The sequence below is a fragment of the Felis catus genome, chromosome C1, assembly GCF_018350175.1.
Source record: "Felis catus isolate Fca126 chromosome C1, F.catus_Fca126_mat1.0, whole genome shotgun sequence".
Taxonomy (NCBI): domain Eukaryota; kingdom Metazoa; phylum Chordata; class Mammalia; order Carnivora; family Felidae; genus Felis; species Felis catus.
Window position 1 is genome coordinate 128,508,069 of NC_058375.1, and position 13,204 is coordinate 128,521,272.

General features: G+C 37.9%; 1 protein-coding gene across 8 annotated transcripts in view; it reads left to right on the forward strand.

Annotated features, from left to right (window-relative positions):
• THSD7B (thrombospondin type 1 domain containing 7B) overlaps window positions 1–13,204 on the forward strand; it is a 1,583,202-nt gene that overhangs the window by 1,045,719 nt on the left and 524,279 nt on the right. For all 8 annotated transcript variants that reach the window (XM_045033714.1, XM_045033716.1, XM_045033715.1 and 5 more), the window contains one exon: window positions 6,770–6,939. In XM_045033714.1, coding sequence (XP_044889649.1) covers window positions 6,770–6,939 — 170 coding nt within the window. The remainder of the gene's footprint in view (window positions 1–6,769; window positions 6,940–13,204) is intronic.

The following is a 13,204-nucleotide window of genomic DNA, read 5'->3' on the forward strand; positions in this document are numbered from 1 at the left end:
AAACAATGGTTTCAAATATCTATAAATTGTTTCAACAGGAGAAGACAGATGCTTTATTGAATCTATCTTTTACTGGTACATATTTTTTCATGAGTCCCTATTGTGCCACTTTAAGTCCTCTTGGATGGAAGATTTGTTCCCCTGTTAGTGTAAGAAAAGTTAACGTACTGCTAAGTGCTGTGCATAGTGATACAAGTCTATTAATAATACATATGTGGAGTTTGGCTGCAAAGCCAGCTGCTGAAGGGCAAAGAGCTTTGCACTTCAGAGTAGCTTTCCATAATCAATGGTCTGACTGTATTCAATAAAAAATTACTAGAGCATAAAATATATAAAGCTTGATCTGTTCCCTTTATTTTGGTCGTCTGTTCAGCAAAAAAAAGTGACAAGTTAATTCTTTTCTAAATGCATTTACAACTTTAAAAGGACAACAGACATTATCATAAATTAGTCATGCTGCAGTACACTGATTTTTAATATACACACATTTAATTTGAATACCTTGCACTAGGGTTTCAATTCCAAGATTGTTTGCAGATCTATATGTGCTTAGTCAAAACATGACCATTAACTAATGCGATTATTCTTTCAATCTGTCATCATTAAATCGCTTAAGATTCTGTTCCATGTTGCTTTGCTTTAAATCCAAGTCTATAGTAGGAGAAAAGAAATCCACACGTTAAGCAATTCTAAGCCTTGTGGAAGTGATAAAGCATACATTCTAAAGGGCAGAGGTTGCTATAAAACTCTGATGGTCCTGCCATCCTGTTGCTATTAGAATCACTTTATGTCACATTAGTAGGATGGAGGTCTTTTAAAAAGAGTTGCTAATGTGCCTTCTTTTCTAATTTTGTCTTTGCTAATTTACGATGTCTCTACTCATTGCTTCACAGCAATAAGTTCATTCCTTACTCCTTCTGCTATCCCCCTTCTGTTTGAAGAATAGTTTAAGTACAGGATTCCTTGAGTTAGACAACATCACTGTCTGGAAGACAAGCTGGTTATCTTGGCAAATGAATTTCAGGGCCTCAAATCACTTTTCCTAGTCCACAATTTGTCTCCTATATCTCTTAATGGGAATATGTATTTCTGCCATTAGAAATTTCTTTGACTTAATCTTGGTTTCTTCTTTTAAGCTGCATATACTTCTTTAGAATCATAACATATTTAATGTTAACATTTTCAGTATTTATTTTATTCCAATATAGTTAATATACAGTGTTTTATTAGTTCCAGGTGTAGAATATAATGATTCAGCAATTCTATACATCACCCAGTGCTCAGCATTGCAATTAAACTTGTAACTTTTAATATGTATCATGTGAATATACTTATTGACCATTTCCTAAAAGGAGACTTAAATTATAGGGACCATATAAGAATATTGGGCAATGAGTTTCAGGCATGGGAGAAGGATTTGGAAAACAGATTCTAGAAAGTAAATGAAGAAAAACTGAGTTTCTCAGTTATAATACATGGTTTCCCTGATGTCTGGGTTCTTGTCCCCTTTTCTGGGCTGTCTCATTTAAGAATTCATTGCCAACACACTGTGGTGCTAATACTTGGGGAAAAAAATAATTTGGAATCATTCTTCACTCCTCCCTTTCTCTCTCATCTCTATCTAATCCATTAGAAGGCTGTCCCTACCTTCACATCATATCCAGAACCTGGCCACTTCTCACCACATTCACTATGACTGCCTCAGTTGAAGCCACCGTCATCCTTCCTAGATGAGCAAAGCCTTCCAAATTTGTCTCCTTCCTTCACATCCCCCATAGTCTATTCTTCACTCAGTAGCCAGGGTGATCTTTAAAACTTTAAATCACACCATATCACCGTTCTCAAAACTCTGCAATGATTTCCTGACACATCTAGAATAACACTCACAGTCCTAACTCTGGCCTACTATGTTCTTTATAGACTGGCTCCTGACTACTCCTCATTTTCTCTCCCTCTTATCCTAACCCACCTGACCCAGCCACACTGGCTTCTGCGATACCCTAGAGAGTGCCAAACACTCGGTCTCTTTGGAAACTTTGGATGTGCTCTTCTCTGCCTAGAATGCTCCCTGACCGCTCATTCCCTCATGTTCTTCAGGATTCTGAAGGCTTCCCTGGTCATGGCACGGAAATAGCTCTTTCTCTTCTCAAGGTCAGGGGCTTTGTCTTGCCTACTGTTGTGCATTTCTATTGTCTGAAATCTTGCCTGGCACATAATTGGAGCTCAGGAATTATTTGTTGAAAGAAAGGATTAATGAACATGTGGTTGTGTAAGTCATTCCCTTACTATTTGGGCAGGCCTCTTTCTTTTTCTAGGGAGTCCTTCTTTCTAGCCCTCCCCCTGCCTTCAGGCTCTCATACGTATCTTTATGTTAACTAGAATGCCCTTGCGTCAGCTGTTTTCCTTGTGCATTCAGTATTTGAGTTATCAGCATTCCCATTCTCAGAGGGTGGGGTTCCAGAGTGGTTGGAGGTGTGCTCTCTCACTAGTAGTGGGGACATTGGAGCTGTTTTCACATGAATGGATCATGACAAGTTTACTTAACACTCTAATCAGCAGGGAGCAACATGGAGAATTTGATTTCAGGCCTAAAGTTACCTTCTGTAAGGTTTAATGGGAATTTTAATTTTTATAGTTAGGGATCCTTTAATTTGGCTTATATTATTATTTCTCTTTTTTTAAATTATATCCTGAAAGCACCAAAACTTGACCCTATGTTACTACAGTGCTCTAATTATAAGTTGGCTGTAAAATATTCTCAAACTTTATTTTTGTTTGAGACTGAAAGAATAAAAAAATATATATATATATGTAGGCAGTATAAAACATTATCAGTTAGTTGTCACTGGCATTATCTTTGCCACCAACAAAAAGAGATTTTTTTTTTCTTTAGTCCAGAACCCACTTCCTCAGACCAAGACCAACATTTACTTGTCCTCATAATGGCTGGACAGGTAGCTACCTATTGCCTACTGAACTTATTTTCAGTATCCTTTGATCATGTTTCATTGGTTTGCCATTTGCTATTTTAATCTACCTGCCATTTCATTAAAGAAAAATAAATCTGACATTGAATCTTGCTCTTCCAATTACTTATGACCTTCGAAGAATTACTTCTTTTTTATTCCAATTATCCCATCTGTAAAAGCAGAAATAATATTTTCCTCAGGGTTTGTTGGGACACTTTAATGAGGTAACACACCTATTTCTGTTATTGGAGTGCCTGGCACAGAGTAGGCATACAGAAGGTATTGGTTGTTGTTATTATTACTTGAAGGCCATGTCATGATACTCTAGTAGTCCAAATAAATTAATGCCTTGGCTGTTGTGTTCAGACAGAACCTTTGAAAAAAGCAAATGGATCCTCCACATTCACATTGCTCAGGGGCCATGAGGATTGACTAATGTCTTTCATTCCATGGCTGTCTACTTGAGGCATTTCCACAATCAATTAAAAATGTTTTGTGCCCACAGGAGGTAGGACTCTGGCCTTTGAGACTCCCCATATTTCCCTCCTAAACAGAAGGACAAAATGAGGGTGTGTTAAAAGGCATCAGAATTTGGAGAGAGAGGTGAAAAGGCCTGTTCTTTGACAGGGACTTCACCATTAAAGATAGCGTCCCAGGCAGTCTGGATGCCATCTTGTCCAGAGGCTGGAGGACCATTGCTGTAACAGCTTCTAAAGGAGAAAGTGAGTACCAGTTAGCCAAAAGGACTCCTTTGATTTCTCATTCTGTCAGTTCCTGGAGACACTTCCCCAGGTTGATAGAGTTTGGACATTCAGTTTTCATGGTTGCAGGGTGATTTGTGACTACACATAGATAGGGCTTTCGAAAAAAAAAAATGAAGAGGATGACGAGAGACTGTGAAAGACAGATTTTAAAAAGGAATATAGGAGTCCTTACCTGGTGATCATTTTCCCTCTGCCACTTGCTTGTCTGGTATTTTCTCTGAGGTGGTAAACAATAGCGATAGTGATAAATGCCTTATATTTCTTTAGAGAATTTGTTGTTTGCCAGTGAATGGAATTTGGGTGTTGTTGGTTAATGAGCTACCAACAGGGTTTTTGTTACTTTACATAAAACCATAGTCATTAAACTTTTCTTCTCATTTTTCTCCATAATGACTTCCAAAATTCCTTCATTGCTAATTCTTCTAGGGTCATGATAAATTAATTGAAAAAGCTATTTATACAGCGTGACCCATTCCTTTCAAACAAGCAAAAAAATTGCTGTGACTTGCTGTAATTCTGAACTCTATGTTTCTTTTATACTCTTTGCTGAACTTTGGTTGCTGGAAGTTAGGCCATAGTATTCCTGGATCTCTAATGTTAGGACTTGATGAAATCAATGAAGTCCTCATACATAAAATGTTAGTGTGTGTGTGTGTGTGTGTGTGTGTGTGTGTGTGTGTTCTGTGGCAGCAAGGGGCAAAACTTACATGTAGAAGGACAGAAGCAGAAAAGGAATTAACAGTTACTGAACATCTATTCCATGCCATGTTCAACATGTGGTATTATTATGCCCATTTTAAAGATGGGAAAACAGAACTGGGCCACGGTTACATGCCTAGTAAGTGGCAAGGCACAACTCAGCTGTAAAGCATGCCTGTTGTCTATACCACACTGCTCCCTTTTTTGCCTACGTTATTTGATATAACTATATTTGATATAACTATATATTTGATATATATTTGAATATATATATTTGATATATATTTGATATAACTATAACTGATATATTTGATAACTATAACTATATTTGATATAACTATATCATAGGAGGCTTCTACTCAGCTGCTGTTATCTGTCCCCCTCCTTAATGGCCAGAAGCTCTTTGGCTAGGGGATCTTTGGAGGAAAGGGATCTGAAGTGAGACCTTGGTAGCCATCCATCCCAACAAACCCTTACCTCATTGCATTTTGCCCTGGAATACAGAGCCATCTTCCCTGGACTCAGGGGCATGAGGGAGAAGCTTTCTGTTTGAGTGAACACGGAGAACAGGGTGAGAACTTTGAGTGAGGAGAACAGGCTTCAGAAGTTCGCCTCTGGAGAAGACCTACCTTTGGAAATAATCAAACTTTTCTCAGTCTGTCACTCCCAGGAATTGGAAACAGGTTATTGTCTGTATCGTGTGCATAAGCAGAACCTGCACTGTGCACCCAAAGTCTTGCCCAACCTACTGACTTATTTTTTTGCCTGGGAGAACCATGTGAAAATGAAGTGGGGAGGCAGAGGGAGAAGAGTTGTGTCACAGTGAACCCCCCAGGATTGTCCAAATTCTTTTCCTACAATGCACTTTTTATAAGACTTCACGAGGGGCTCCTGGGTGGCTCAGTCAATTAAGCGTCTGACTTTGGCTCAGATCATGATCTCACAGTTCGTGGGTTTGAGCCCAGCATTGGACTCTGCACTGACAGCTCAGAGCCTGGAGCCTGCTTCAGATCGTGTGTGTGTGTGTGTGTGTGTGTGTGTGTGTGCATGTCTCTCTCTCTCTGCCTCTCCCCCTCTTGAACTCTCTCTCTCAAAAATAAATAAACATTAAAAATGTTTAATTATAAGACTTCATGACTGTCAGGTTTTCAAGCTTTTTTAGAATTATGACATTCATTGTGAAGGGGTGTGGTCATTATTAGGTTTCTGAGAGATTTGCTTTGTTATTTTGATGTCTGTGACTTGACTTCTATTTTACTCTAGTCCCTGTAAGGCCAGTGTTTGGGTGACACACACTCATTTGTATCGCTTTTTTTTCCTTTTGAGCAGTCACAATGCTGAGAAATTTTTCCTCAAATCTGAAATGGGACAGCAGTTATAAGAATGTTCTTAGGTTTTGTTTATTGTTCTAGAAGTTAATGAGTCTATTGGTATTTATGTGAATGCTATAGGGTTCTATTAATGACGTGAGCTTGAAGAATGTTGTAATAACCCACAAAAGGAAATTCTGTCTGAAATAATTCTCCAGGTCTGAGTGCAGTGCTGTTACGATTGTTTTCTGCAAGTTGTGTTCAAACTCCGTTGGGTTTTCTCCCCGTATCTGTATGTGTGCGTGCATGTGTATGTATGTGTGTCTATTAGTATGTATCTTAACCAGTTATAAACCAGGAAGAATGTATTATTAAGTCAGTTTAAATAACAGCATGTCTGCATATATAAAACACTCATCAGTTAAATGTAGTGGCCACACTGATAACTCATTTTTAGTATGTATATCTTTATGCTAATGGGGTCAAACAAGTTGAAATACTGTCCTGTATCAAGAAGGTTGAAAAGTTGGTCACCCCTATCCATTTAAAATCATATATCCCCAACTCCACACATTCACAACTACTCTACTATCTTTAAAAGGCCAACTTCCACATAGTCCTCCAGAAGTTTGTGAAGTGTTATCCCATGAAAATTTCGGCTGCTATGGAACAGGCTCATTGTGTTTTCACATCCTTCGTCTGATTCTTCACTCTCTTATAGTAGCTGGGATGAGGCACATCTCCTGTGTATCCACATTTCCTTTCTTCACTCCTCTTATTCCATACTGCCACCAGGAGAGGCTGCTGTGATTTTTTGCTCCTAGGAAATAAAAGGGATTTAGTATCAAAACCAATTGACTTTAAAAACGAACAAACAAACAAAGCCAATTGACTTTTTTTTTAATCTATAGGTGAAGATTTGGCTCTAGAACGATTATTACATGCATATGATATTGTGACTTAAGTTTTCTTTAGAATATTATATTTTCCTTACTTCTTCTTTTTTTAAATAAATCAAACCAAACAGGTATTCCTGGAGGACCTCTGAATGGAAAGAATGCCAAGTCTCTCTTCTCCTCGAGCAGCAGGACCCCTACTGGCATGTGACGGGACCCGTTTGTGGAGGTGGGATCCAGACCCGGGAGGTGTACTGTGCCCAGAGCACGCCAGCGTCCACTGCACAGAGGGCCAAGGAAGGTAGGCAGCCAGTTCCAGGGACAGATGGTGCAGCTGACTGGAAGGGAATCAACTTTAAAGCTATCTCTGCATATTGTTCTTGACATAATGGACCCTCAGCACTCACAGGTTTAGTATTTGTTTTGTTGAGAATTTGCAAACCAGTCCTAGGTTCTGCTACTTGTAATAATTGGCAATAGTTAGAAATAATAGCAATAATAATAACTTCAGCCTCAAAGGATCATTGTGAAAATTAAATGAGAGCATATACCTAAGAGCTGTAGCAAAAATGAATTGCTATAAGCTAGGGGGCTGGTAGGTTGGAGTGAGTAATCAGTCATGAATTAGTAGCATTCTTTTTTTGTTTTCCTCCCAAGAGTGCTGTTTGGGTGAATTTGTGGATGTGGGAGTTTCTACAGGCCTATCGCTTTCAAATGTCATGGATCCACTATTTTACTGGCATATTTTAAATAATGTGAAAATGAGAAGGAGACAGAGGAGGAGGGAAAACAGTCTTCTCCATAGTAGACTCTCTGACAGGCATGCACAGCCTTAGCAGTACCCCATTTGTTTTAGAGTTCGAGACAGTGATTACATATAGGGACTGAAAAACCAGCCCAGGTTTATTTCAGCCCATTGGCTGAAATGCCAAAAGTGAGCAGGAATGCTTTCACTCTAGAAGAATGTGTGGCATCGCAGCCACATTGGAGGACATGGCTGTTCTCTTTGCAGAAGTAGTCGAGGTGGTAATGTTTCCTTGAGTGTGCACATAAATTCCCTACTGTAGAAGGCAAGATGCATGCTTTCTTGGTATGGAAATGCATGTATTTTACCCCATAAAGCTTTTCATAGCAGGTACTTTTTTGTGTGTGACATGGTCTCTCAACATTCCAGAGGCATCTCTGACCATAACCTTGGATAATTTAACTTCTCAGTTATAGAGGGATCATCTTAACAGAATCATTAGAGTTTGCTTCAACAATTAAAATTACAGTGTCACATTTACAGAGCTAGAGTTATTTTAAAAACAGTAATTAAATTTTCTTCCTTATCTAATGTCACATTTGGAAAGTGACAATTTACACACTTTCTGTTCCAGGGTAGAACGTGACTATGCTTACTTTTCTGACTTTGGACAAACAGAACTTAGAGAAAGAGCTCTAGAATATTCTTTAAGACCTTGGTAATTTTTTTTGTTCCACCTTCTCGTTTCTTGTCTTTACTGTTGTCTATAGTACTAGGGTTTTCGAGGGTCAGCAAGTGCATTAAAGACGTGGTATAGCTTACTACTTACCTTGGTAGTCATTAACAAAGGCTTTCTTTTGCTTTTGTATAGAAGTGAATGAGAGAGATTGGTCAGCTATTACTTTCCTTTCTCATAAATGCCTTAATTTCCTACTGTTATCATTTATAGATATACCTTGAGACCTCTGGCAACAAAAGAATTTCTTCTTGGTTCAAGTTAAACACAAGATAATAAGTGAATTGCTATTGTAACGGACCAGTGAGTGTGTTTGCCCAATTAAAGAGGACAAATTTAAGTATCTCTAACCTTTTTTGCTAATGCAATAATAAAGGCCAAAATTGGTGACAATTTTTGCATCAGTTTCTGTGAACATCACATTTTTTGTTTTTTTTGTTTTTTTTTTATGTTAGATTGTAGAGGGAAAAGGAACTTTAATAGCATTGATTTTGAGAACTCTTTTCTCAATGACAATTGACTTTCCCACAGGTTAATTTTTCCTTAAACTCTAAGATACTCTGTTCAATCTTTGGACTGAAATCGCTTGACTTTTCTTCCCTACAAAATCCCACCATCTGCTGTGAGTTAGCTGCTCTGCATTTTAAGAACCTTGTCTTACGGGAACACAACCCTGGGGAAAACACCACAACCACCAGTGAATAAAAACAAACAAACAAACAAACAAAACCACACCAAAATAAACAACAACAAAAAATCACCAATCCCAAAACCAAGACCCATTTCCATGGATCTCTTATGTAATAGAATGAAATCAAATCTAGATTCCGGAGTGAAAAAAAAAATGCTAATTGTCCCCCAAGGGCCTCCTAGTTTCTTGTATATGCTGGATGTTGAGGCTGAATTCTGACTTTGATACAGTTCTGTTGGCGACTTCTTAGCAGTGTCCCATTCCCCATTTGACCTCAATTCGTGGTGCTTATAGAAATGGCATAATATCTATGGCATATTTAACTGGTTCTTTTGTTCAGTGTTCATGTGATGTTTTAAAGGCAGCCAAAATAGTGCTATAACAATCAATATGAGAAGCATTACCTGTAATAGGAGCCAAGCCAATAGAATTGGGAATGAAAATGTAGAAAAATATTTATGATTTTGTTTACCAGTTATTATTGTAGAGAGAATTGTGCTTCTCTTTTATAATTCAGAAATACCAGCAAGAGTGATGCTTACCTGTAAATCTGAAAGTTTGGTTTAGAGAGAGCACTTTCTTCTTGCCCTTTTTCTGAAATGAAATTAAAGCCACTCAGCCTGCATTCAAGCATAGTTTCTCAGGAGATAAAACATTGAGATAAAGAACACACCTTCAAAATCTAATAAATACTGGGAGATAGTTATTTTCCACTCATGCAAACATGGCCTAGAAACTGAGATATCAATAAATTCGGAGTGAAATGACATAGAGATAGAATGTATTTATATGGTGAAGAAAAAATACCCCCCCCCAAAAAAAACTAAATAAAAAATTTGGAGAAAGTATTGGTATGGCTGTAGTTAAGAAGAACACTTCCTGAATTTTTTTCTTATTTCAGATTCATTATTTGACATTAAATGGACACAGTTCTTTTAAGAACGGGACATCAATTGCGTCCTCCACTCCAGTAAGATTAAATAGTTCTTGAAAGTCTTATGTCTTTATCATTTTGGGCCCAGAGTTGACATAAGGAAGTATATGGTCAGATAAGAGAATGTATCCTGAAATGCCAAGTAGTATATAGCGACTTAGTGCATTTTGGGTCTCAGTAGCGTATGGAGACTTAAATGTTTGAGTTGCAGTCTTGAATTTTGAACTGTATAGAATTTTGATAAGCCACATAAATGTTGCTCCAAGCTTCCAGTTTGTTAAATTATTTTTAAATCTATCTACTGGTTGAGTAAAAGGTAGATGAAAATCACACATTCTTTTTTTTTTTTCAAAAATAATTTGTTAAGTAGCAACTATGTTTTAGGTTATGTACAAGACACTCATATGAAGGTGCTTCTCATTAATTTACAGGTTTAAAAAAAAATTTTTTTTAATGTTTATTTATTTTTGAGAGACAGAGAGAGAAAGCATGAGCGGGGGAGGGGCAGAGAGAGAGGGAGACATAGAACATGAAGTGGGCTCTAGGCTCTGAGCTGTCAGCACAGAGCCCGATGCGGGGCTCGAACTCACCAGCCGTGAGATCATGACCTGAGCTGAAGTCAGATGCTTAACTGACTGAGCCACCCAGGTGCTCCTTTACAGGCTTTTTTTTTTTAATTGGAAAAACAGTTGAACTAAGAATTATGCTGTAGTGTTGTAAGTAATGTGTAAGTAAGTAAGTGTGTAAGTAAGTAAGTAAATAAGTAAGTAAGTATATATATAATGGCTAAAACCATTTAATGGTGTCTGAGAACCCTGAGGTTCTCAAAAGGAGGTAATGCTCAAAGAGAGTGTGTGGGATCATTAGGAAAGAATGCTCTAAGTGGGGGCAGAGGGGACATATGGAAAGGAACAGAGACATTTGTGTTCAGTGGTAGCGTGTGAATTGGTGTGAGGGGAACACAGAGAATAAGACCTTCACAGTGACACTGGAAACCTAGGCCTTTGGGGCTGTTCTAGAATTAAGACCTTGTTTTTGAGAATATGGGTACAGCTTTTCTTTCCCCACAGCATGTTTTTAAGCAGAGAAGAAGTCTCATATTCTTAATGGTATATAAGAATGTATAAATGTCAGTATACCAAAATAATTCTCAGATATGCACATGTCCTACTTGCACACTTATCTGATTATCCAAGAAGTTTTTAAGATATGAAATAAAGTAATTTACATTATGAACAGATGAACAGACATCCTAAGGAGCAATTGAAGGGGATATCTATTCTACCTTAATTTGAGGGCCTAGAAATGTCCTTTACATGTCTTTAGAAATTGGTTTTAAAGTCAATATGCTCATTTGGGTGTGAGAATAAAGTTTAAGGGAAACATGCACTTAGAACTTCCTTTAGTGTTGACTGTTAGAGAAGAAGTGTGTTTATAGCATTTTCTCTCTCTTCATGCCAAAAGAAAAGCAGGGATAACTGGATGAAATAATCTTTGCTAGTTAACAACAGGCTATTTGATGACAGTTCACATGAGACCAAAAGACAGAAGATAATTGGCCTGTAACCATTATACTTTGAAAAAAAAAAACCCTCACTGTTGGGGTTATGGGTATAAGAGAAAGTCAGTATATGTATACTTCAAATGTATATATATTTCAAATATTCTCTCCAAATATTTTCCCCAAAAGTGTGAAAGCCGAGATAAGTTTAGAAAAAAGAGTATTAGATATTTAAAGGCAATTATGTTGCCAGGAGTTTAAACTGAGATTGGTTTTTACCTGTTTCATTGTTTGTGTATCTCACTTTAGTGACTGTTTTAAAATCAAGTATAACAAATTTATCCTACTGTGATTTAGCAAATGTTTATTGAATTACTGTGCTTAGCAAAAATATTGAAGAGTTCTTACTTTAGTACTCATGAAATTATTAGGCTGTTCTTGACATTAAAAATGTCCTAATTTATTTAGCTCAAGGTATAATTCACATGATTTAAATAGGAATAGGAATTTCTCAAACTGTTTTACCAGTGACATTTCAGGTTTGCTAATCCTATTGCACTAAGCCCACACCCCTGTTACAGCACATCCCTTTTTGCCTGATTTCTAGCCATTGGTGTTATTGTCTTTGTCACAACTAGGCTGTAAAGCCCTTGAAGGCCATTTTTAGGGTCCTGCTTTGTATTCCCAAGTGCCAGAGCCCATCACGTAAATGGAAAATTGCAAATGTATATGCAATTCAAAATGAAAAGCTCATCAAGTGAGAGAGTGATGTGTTAAGTTTTGTTGGATTCTTTTTGCTTTATGGGCAGCACAAAGAAGGAAATTGCTTTACTGTTAACAAAACCAAAATGATCTGCGGTTTGGATGTCAGCATTCCTTGTCAAGTCCAGGTGGTCCAGAGAGCCTGGAATGGAATCAGATAAAGTGGAATATCTGAGAATCATGAAGTGATGGGAATGGTCCATGGGGAAAGATTGAGGAAGAAAGCAAAGGGGAAAACAAGGAGGGTCACTGGGCCAGGGAGATCATCTTGGACTGAAACAGTGAGTTTGCTGAGTGATCTTGGCTCATGACACTAGTTGATTTCTGAATAATTTCCAGAGTTAAATGTATTCCTTTTGTTCTCCAGAGAAAAGAGATTATGGATGCCATCAATGATTTTAAGTTATTTATGTCCATCAGTTTTAGTTTTGATTTTTAACAGTCTAGGAGGGGAGATGAGACAGTCAAAAAATAAGTACAGAACTGACATAAGGATATTAAGAGAAATGAAAATTTTAGGGAAGGAGAGATTAGACCAGCAGGATGTGGGTCTAATAGGGTAGGTTCATGAGGAAAAGCTTTTAGTGGACTTAAAAGAAGCGCAGGAGTTTAGACAGGTATTCATGTGAAGGCGAAAGAATCCCAAGAGAAACAAACCATTGGAATAAAAGTACAGAAGTAGAAAGTCATGGAACATACTTAGAGCAAAACCAGTAATTAAGTTGGACCTGAATATAGGGCAGTTGAAAGTAAGCAACGTGGGTTGAGGGTAGCCAGATAGGCTTCTAGTCTGTGGCGTTAGGCCTCATGATAATCAGATCATGAGGTGGTAGGAATTACACTATTACCTTCTTTAAACCTGTACAACACCCTGAGCTCCAATAACTTTAACTTTCTAGGCCTTGGGAAACAGTCTCTGACTGACCAGTGTCCTACAGTCTCCCACGCCACCACCTCCCCCTCTAACACAAAGTTACTCTGGCTCTGGCGATCACCTGGATAACCCCTCTCTCTTAGACATTGCTCTTTCTGGGAACCTTTACAGACCACATAGGGTCTCTGGTCCTCAGTGGTCAAAGCCCTGTATCTCTCACCTCGCTGTAATTGTTTGTCTGTGTGCACTGTTAAGCAGGCCACTATACAAGGTCAGAGACCATATCTGTTGTCCATTGTTATTTGCACAGCACTCAGCACCGT